Genomic DNA, 9,702 nt, shown 5'->3' on the forward strand with positions numbered 1-9,702 from the left:
AAAAACAAAATTTGTGTTTTTTTCAAGAAGAGAAAACGTTTTTTTTTTCAACGTTTTTTTCTATTAGAAAAAAATAGTTCTTTTACATCTTTAATTGCATTACATTTTATAAATGTGCATAATATAGATGTATATATGGTTACATAATACATTTTTAATTTTAAGGAGATCCTGGACTACCGACCGAACGCAATTTTTTGAATTTACCAGTTTTTGTAATGGCTATACAGAATTACAAATGCTTTTACACGATTAAAGTACATACATCAATGCTCTATGGGACAGTCGACTTTATGCTGAAAACGAAAAAAAGTTAAAAAATGTTTTAACTTTTTTTCGTTTTCAGCATAAAGTCGACTGTCCCATAGAGCATTGATGTATGTACTTTAATCGTGTAAAAGCATTTGTAATTCTGTATAGCCATTACAAAAACTGGTAAATTCAAAAAATTGCGTTCGGTCGATAGTCCAGGATCCCCTTAACAAAGATTTAATCATATTGTTTTAATGAAATGTGCCAATATTAATAGAGTTATCTGTCGATGATATCCACTTACTATTGAACCAACATCTCACGACGCCGAATTCTGGTCGGATGAAGTTTTTTGGCACGCTGGGAACGAAATCCATGATGGCACATATAATAGTGAGGATGGAGGCGCTTCCCCATGCGTAGATCGAATACATTATAAACTTCTTTTTTTCTCGTTGTCTCACGCTTCCTTGTAATGAGCGGAATCCTCTAATGAAAATACGGTTTATATATTATATTTAGCCAGTAATAAGTAGGACAAAACTCATAATGTAAATGTAGAAGAAATTACGGTTGAGACGGATTGAAGATAATACGGATTTTTTTAATAACCTTTTTTGTTTAAAAATTAATCTACAAACATAGTAAATGTTGCAAAAATATCTTTCAATTTTTTACTGTATACAATTTTTTTTCAAGAAAAATTATAATTTATTTTTTCACATTAATAAAGTATCAGAAGGCGACATTTGTAACAATTAATCCTGAACGCGAGGTTAGTTCTTATGATATCTGGGATAAATTGTAATATACAGGGTGGTCCTCGTAACGGTCGCTACGATTTTTAAGGCACTTACAATAATCTGACATAAAAAAGTCATAAACAGAAATTTATCAGTTTCTAACCGGCAACAAATTGCAATAATAAAAATTGACCAAACATTTTTTTTCCATAAAAAAGCAAGGTCACCTTCAATTTTTTAAATGGAAATAACTACTTTTTACTGCATATTCTTGTAGTTTAACTCAAGAGCTTTCCAAAACACTATAATAAAGCATTTTTTCATTAAGTACTTTTTGAGTTATTTTATATTTTAATCTGACATATTTTGATATAAAAATTAAAATATCTCGTAAAATATTTAGTTTTCGATAATCTTACCGTAACACATTTATGTACAGAATAATGAGGCAAATCAATTAGTTTAAAAAAAACAAATAGTTGTTTAAAAAAATACATTATAAATAATTACATACTTTTTCTTAAAAACAATTATTTTTTTTTACTAATTGATTTGTCTCATTATTCTGTACATAAAAGTGTTACGGTAAGATTATCGGAAACTAAATATTTTACGAGATATTTTATTTTTTATATCAAAATATGTCAGAATAAGATATAAAATAACTCAAAAAGTACTTAATGAAAAAATACTTTATTATAGTGTTTTGAAAAGCTCTCGAGATAAGCTACAAGAATATGCAATAAAAAGTAGGCAGTTCCATTTAAAAAAACCTAAGGTGACCTTGCTTTTTTATGGAAAAAAAATGTTTGGTCAATTTTTATTATTGCAATTTGTTGCCGGTTAGAAACTGATAAATTTCTGTTTATGACTTTTTTATGTCAGATTATTGTAAGTGCCTTAAAAATTGTGGCGACCGTTACGAGGACCACCCTGTATATAATTCTAATATTATAATTGTAATATATATAAATTCTTTCAAAAATTAGTTAGGTAAACTAATAGAAAGAAAAGTATACCAAAGATAATTTTTATTAATTTAAATAAAAAACAATTTTTTAAAACTTTTAAGCAGTTAAGAAACTTGTTATACCAATCGTTTCGCTAATATTAGATTATATTACACTGTGAAATGCATGATGATTTATTTTCTTGTTATATATAAACCAGCAATAACAACTTATCCCGTTCATCCATCCCTATATTGTTATATTTAATAATTAAGATTATAAATAAAAAAAGAGTGATTGGCTTTCAAGAAATCAATGTAAATGGAAATTGTAAATGGATTTGTGTATGTGTGTGTGTGTGTGTGTGTGTGTGTGTGCGCGCGCGCGCGCGTGTGTGTATGTGTGTAAGTGGAATTTATAAATGGAAATTGTAACAATTTATGAAATTATTAAGCTCTCAAGTGAAATTACAAGTTTAAATAATCTGGCTAATAAGTACGATATCCGCGTTTGGCTCTTACTAATTCGCGATTATTTAAACTGGAAATTGTAAGTTATAAACTCTCTAGAATTTCTAAGTTCTTAAAAGAACATTACAAATTTTCATATAACCAGATATAAACAGATTTAGAAATATAACAGTAATTTTTTCTAATTTCGGGTGTAGAAAGTGATAAATGTTATTTATCTTAGAAAATGTTATACATCACAAAAAGAGTTATTGATTTATTAATATTACATTTACAATATTATAAATCTTAAAACAGTGTTGCTGTCATCCAAGAAAAAATTGAATTTAACAACTTGTCTCGTGTCAATCAAATTTGATTTTTTAAAAATAAAAGTAAAGATCAATATCAAATGACTTTAAAAATCAATAATAAATTAGTAAATTCTTTATTAATAGATTTCGTGATCTTTTTATTTTTGTATTAAGATTTTTAACTCTATTTTATCTGAAGAATATATTATAATAATACATTAATAAAAAAAAAGATAGGGAACACTTTTAATACGCTAAAAATTGAGCTACTTTCAAACTACTGAAACTCGGCGAAATATCAACATAGACAAAAAACTAAAAAAGCATTTTGTAGCTTGAAGTTTCAGCTTTAATAGCTATGGGTTTAAAAGTATAAAAAATTTGTTTATCTTCCTTGTTATGTGCTTTAAAAAAGAATACATTGTTTTGTTCCCTAAAATTACGTATTTTTGACACTCTTTAATTTAATATAATTGACACTATTTAATAATTGACTCTTTAATATTAAATTAAATTAAATTCTTAATACATTCAAAAAGTCTTAATACACATATGCCCTAAAGTCGATTGTTTCAAAGTTATAGCGAAAAAACAAAATTGCATAAAATAAGAACAATATTATTTATTAAAGATAATATTATTTATTGATAATTAAACAATAATTAAACGATAATTAAACAATAATTTACTTTATAAACTACTTTATAAATTGTTCAAAGTGACCACTATTTTGGTCTACACACACTTCTGCTCTTTGAATTATTGATGTTGTAGAACGCAAAAGAAGTTCCGTATCATTACGTATGATATATTATTACAAGCGTCTGTTATTTTATTTAATAACTGCTGCCGATTGACTGGCTTATCCGCAAAGACTAGAAATAAAAAAAGAAAAAAAAATGAATATCGGCATATTCTTCATTGGAAAATGTACTCATGATTGATAGGTAAGAGAAATTTCTAAGCTATGTTTATGCGATGTTTTCATTTAAAACGACAGTCAATTTATTAATATTATCTTGTGTGGCAAGTGTGGAAAACAATGAATTAAGTCGAGTATAAAGTTGCCGCATTCGCTTCAGCTCATGCGGCAACTTCATGCGCGACGTAGTTCTCCAACTTTATTAATAACTTATATTTTTTTAATGAATTTATTATGACCTTTATAAATATTTGTTTTGTGTATGTGTTCGGTATATCTTCTATAAAGATGGACATGCGTATTTATAGGTGTGTATAAGGACAACACATGACATCGCTATACGTATAATGTGTGCATGCAATAAAGAAGAAAATTAACTCAATTCTGAGTATACGGCCGCGCGCATGACACTCTTGCCGTAATTGATTACAAGAGAACGCACAGCATACGCACATAGATAGTCGTCACACCCTCGTAACAACGTGACGACTGTAGGCTTGGCGACAACAGATCATCCGCATAATACGGAAACAGTAAATAGTGACACGAAATCGTGATGGAATTTCATTGACACGCAAAAGATAAAAAATTACTTCGTGGTATCACTCTGCGTGAATAAAGAAAAAAAAATGAAAGAGCGCAAAACGAATGAAGAAACGCGTACGTATAGGTCGCAGGTACAATCAAAAACATATGTATTATATTATGTACTATATTATATGTGTGTAATGTATGTGATAACACATTGTTAAATTGATTATCATGAGCGATAATTACTTATATGTTGTAATCTTTTCCTAATTTTATTTAGAAGGTATATTATTTTCTTTTTTTAAATACGTTTTGAATCACGTTAGAATATATAAGAGAATATATAAGATTACGTTAGAATAGAATATAAGATTAACAAAATATATTATAATATTATTTGACTACAGCAGTGAATTTACGCTCTCTTGCATATGTCGATGTTTGGGAATATACTCTACTGATATTTTCCGAGCACCAAATATATTGCCTGATTGGAATGGCTTCTTGGACCGACGTCCGACCGCGAACGAGATCAAAATTAACTCGACTATGTTTGCGCCATATACGCGCGTCAGTCACGTACCGGATATTAATTCGCGTCCTGTCGCTATCAATTTCCTCCCTATGTTTATCAATTATCAAATTTCTTTGCTATAAGCGCCGGATCAAGTGGCGTTTGTAAAAATATTTGACGAATCAATTAACCCATTTTGACCTACAACTCGAACTAGGAACGTTTCATCTTTGGTAAACCATAATTAATGTCTCGATTATAATTACGTAAACATATATCAAATATAAATAATTGATTTAAATTAAAAGTATAAGGCTCTATAGATAAACATCTGGAAGGGTAACAATGGCAATATGAGCCTAGCGCGAGTATTCGGGCGCAATAAGTTTATTTTTAACAAAGAATAAATATAAGTTAACAAGTAAAGCGGACTGACGTTTCGGCTCTTTTTGGAGCCATCTTCAGCGTACTAGTTTAATTCGCAAATTTCTACACAGTTCGCATTATATATAAGTCAAAGAATTAAAATTACAAATCAATATCAATCAAATCAAATAAATAAATAAAATAAATAAAATAATATCGGTGTGTCTGGGTACATTATATATAAGGTCAGAAAAATAAATAATCGATAAATAAAAAGATGTAAGGTAATGTAATCGGTGTGTCTATACGCATTGCCATCGCCGAAACTCTCCTCGATTATAACAGAAATTATGTACATCACATTTTCAAATGTCTGTAATATATAAACGGTTTATATGGTCGGTGACGTGAGAGAAAGCCAATATGAAATTATAAGATTACTTACACGCACACGAGTATTTAGGTAACATAGCGAGAGATGATCAGCGAAGAATTACAATTATATAATGATAACACGACTCTTAATGATTAAAAAAGTTTTTCCATTTTTAGCAACCAGCGGCGCAAATAAATACAAGGTCAATTAGTACGATATTAAAGTTAGTTAAAATATATAAATAAATACTACACATCGACAAGTGGAATAGTTACGCGGAAAATATTGGACAATGAACCACATATGCATAAGAGATTGATTTCCGAGTTTCTTATACATTAAAAGGCAGAAAAATAGTTTAAATTTACAGACAGACACGGAATGTCTCCCCGAAACATACTCCACCGTATTCGATAAGTTCTCCAAAATATAACCGACTCAATTAACTTTAAGTGTAGGTTGTATATAACTCCGTAACGTCAAAAAATATTTAAAAAAAAATTAATTTTGACAAATGTAAAAAACGCATATCATTAATTTATTATTGTGATTCGATTTCCGTTATACCTCTCTCACGTCACCGATCATATAAACCGTTTATATATTACAGACATTTGGAAATGTGATGTACATAATTTCTGTTATATTCGAGGAGAGTTTCGGCGATGGCAATGCGTATAGACACACCGATTACATTACCTTACATCTTTTTATTTATCGATTATTTATTTTTCTGACCTTATATATAATGTACCCAGACACACCGATATTATTTTATTTATTTTATTTATTTATTTGATTTGATTGATATTGATTTGTAATTTTAATTCTTTGACTTATATATAATGCGAACTGTGTAGAAATTTGCGAATTAAACTAGTACGCTGAAGATGGCTCCAAAAAGAGCCGAAACGTCCGTCCGCTTTACTTGTTAACTTATATTTACTCTTTGTTAAAAATAAACTTATTGCGCCCGAATACCCGCGCTAGGCTCATATTGCCATTGTTATCCTTCCAGATATAAATAATTGATTATAATAAAAATGGTAATCCAAATGATCATTCTCAAGATATACTAATTCGATTCAACTATAGCACATTTTCAAAACAAAAGATATTTTTTATATTCAGCAACTTACCCAAATGTCCACCAAATGTCGAAACACATCACATTTAGCCAGAAAAAGCTTGCCAAAAATGAGAAGTGGATGACGAAGGCTGAAACAGATAAATAATCAGCATTTTAATCTCTATTAAATATTCAGTATAAAAAAACTATTAAGTATTCAGCATAAAAAAAACTAAGAAAAATGATATCTCTCTTGCATGTGTTCGAAAAAAAATTTTTGTTATTTTTGGTTAAACTATTGTTATTTTATTTATTCATTATTATATAAAATTTAAATGTTAAATATTTATTTTGTTTCTCTCAAAGTTTTTTTTATTAATATCAATAAATTTCTTCAATAAATTTTAATTATTTTTAATTATCTGTTTTTTTTTCGCAAACAATTGATTTTATTGTTTAAAATGCCAAAGTTCTCCAATTGTTTATAAATACCATGTAAAAAACTTTCTTTACACTTAAATATTTCTTAAATAATACAAAGTTATTTTAATTTTGTATTTTTTGTGTATTATGTAATAGACAACTTAATTTTCATTATAACTGATTGTATACATTAATTTTATATCAATTCTTGTTACATTAAAGCATAATTTCCGGAAAATTTGGATAACAAAAAGAAAGATATTTATCCAAATAAATTCAAGTTGATTATATATATATCGTAAGATGCACCCCAAAAATTTAAATTCTACCCACTATTAATTATCCGTTAATTTTTAAGGTTTCAATAATTTATGCAGTTATTATATCAAAGAGCAACAGAATGAAAGAAAGAGAGAATAATTAACAAACGAGTATACATTGATAAGTATTCTCAAATGTATTATATTGTATTGTTATATAATCTGGGTATGCTGTACCCAGTGTAATGCAGACGGAATACGCTATAGCATTTGGTTGGGTTAGCTGGAGCACCACGAGGATTGTATAGGCGACGAACAACGATGCAACATATCCGCGGAGCGTGTAGCCGTGCATGCTCATTAGTTCTGGCAGTATAGAGTACACCACAAATGTCGCCAGTAGAAACGGCAGGGATACTATAAGGCCCACGGGTATACCGAGTGGATGATTTACATCGGATATCTCGTTATCAGAGGTCTCGTTCATGGTCTCGAAACAGACGGTCACCTCAAACTTGTCCAGATGTACGACGGCGAGGCAATAGGATGTCGATGGAATGAAATCCACGTGATGCGGTTGGTACAAAGAGCCATTGGTGAGAAACATATACTCATCGTTCGGATGCTCGGGATCGTCGGGATTAAGTAAAAAACGTCCAGTTTGCTGACATGGATCGTAGACGACCAGTTTAAATAGTTTATCCAATTTTTTATCTTCTTTCTGTAGCGAATCGCTCGTTATGTAACTATATACATCTGGAAAAGGATAATTACCTTTTCCAGTGATGCATTTCTCTTCAATCAAACGATCGCCGAGGGGGCAACAGAGTGGAATGCAGATAATATTATCGCAAATTTCATATGGAAAAATGTTGTTTTTCTTGTCGTTTTTATTGGTTTTTTTATGGAATTTATATAATGTTAAGTTGCCTTTACTTTCGATTTGTGTCAGGTTTCCACGAAGTTCATATGACGTAAAGTTGTTCTTGTCTTCGGTTCTCGTAAAGTTTCCATAAATTGACATGGAGTTGTTCTTGTCGTCGATGTTAGTAGAGTTCACTCCAAGCTCCATCAGTATTTGATTGCTTTTCTTATGATCCTTTATGGAATGCGGACGAAATTCATATCGTGTCGAATTATCATCTTCGTGGTAGTTAGTTGAGTTAGTATGGAATTTATATTGTACATTATCGTTATCCTTAGTGGAGTTTTCGCTCAAATTATGTTGCAACAATTCTACTTTATCTCCATGATTTCTTGTAGAATTCGTGTAAAATGTATCGCTTGTGGAATTCTGTCGAAGTTCTAAGGATGAAACGACGAGTAAAAACGTGCCACACCAAAACGCGGAACTTTGTTTATACATTGTCAATTTATTGGTGCATCGAATTTACTAATATTTTAATTACGGCTTGCTTTTTTTACAGCCTTGTCAGATGTCCGGTAACCGCAGTGATATCACAGACTACGGAAACGAGAATACGTAATATAGTCAGTCTGCAATGCCTTGACTGCAGCAGGAACACTTTTATCCCGGCAAAGGACGAATCTGCTGGCAAACGCGCGAGTGCATGCTAAAAAGAGAATCACGCCGATAAGAAGCCATCTCGTTAAGATAGATTGGCCGAAAATGATAATAGGATGACGGTAAAGGGACGTTAATTCCTTTGAGTCTCATAGTCTGATTTGCGAGAGGTATGATTTGGAAAATGGTACAATGTAAATGTCTGTTTCGAATTGTTTTTACAATTCGTTTTAGAGTAGCCGAGATAAGTTATTGGCTTGAATTCCATGAACATTTTTCTTATACTCTGTTTTCAATATCTTTAAAAAAATTCTGAGAGAAGAGTAATTTAAAATAATTACTTAAAATAATTAATTTAATATAAGTAAATCGATCAGATTTAGCCATATAATTTCAATTATTATTATCATTAGATAGATTTTAAATTTTGTATGAATATTTGAAAAATTTTATATTGAATTAGACTATACTTATTTTCTATGTTAGTTGAATAAAAAAAGCAAGCAGTTACATATTAAGTGCAAATGTAGAAGCAGAATAATGAAAAGAAGCGAGCTAAGAAAAAGTATACTCCAATGACGCATTCTAATTATGTAATTAATTATATAATTCAAGCATATTTGTCTTTTGAGAGTCATTGTTCAAGTATTCTGCTTATACCTATTATACGATGAATATTAGAAGAATCGTGAACTTTACATCATAAACATACATCATAAACTATAAATAAATTGTAAATAGCGCTATAACGAACATATAACTTTCTTAAATGTCACTACTTATGTCTGCAGAAAAGCAGAGAGATATTGCGAGAACTTGTTTAGAAAGTTGGCGCGCGTTTATATTAAATACTCTTTCTTTAATCCGCAATATTTCTAACAGCACATTTTATTCAATGACACTATCTCTAGGATACGCTATGCATAATATAAAATAATTCGAGACAAGGAAAGCCGTCAAAATTCAAAAATCGATAACAACGATGTTTAATACAGTCGGAGATTTTCG

At 29.8% G+C, this 9,702-nt stretch overlaps 1 protein-coding gene across 1 annotated transcript in view; it reads right to left on the reverse strand.

Moving 5' to 3' along the window:
* LOC115236509 (G-protein coupled receptor Mth2-like) overlaps positions 1-9,702 on the reverse strand; it is a 20,308-nt gene that overhangs the window by 2,327 nt on the left and 8,279 nt on the right. Inside the window, exons 5-6 of the mRNA XM_029809020.1 lie at positions 6,557-6,635; positions 557-741 (exon numbers count right to left, since the gene is read on the reverse strand). Coding sequence (XP_029664880.1) covers positions 557-741; positions 6,557-6,635 — 264 coding nt within the window. The remainder of the gene's footprint in view (positions 1-556; positions 742-6,556; positions 6,636-9,702) is intronic.

This window comes from Formica exsecta, unplaced genomic scaffold (genome assembly GCF_003651465.1).
Source record: "Formica exsecta isolate Colony F162 unplaced genomic scaffold, ASM365146v1 scaffold254, whole genome shotgun sequence".
In the NCBI taxonomy this organism is placed as follows: Eukaryota; Metazoa; Arthropoda; class Insecta; order Hymenoptera; family Formicidae; genus Formica; species Formica exsecta.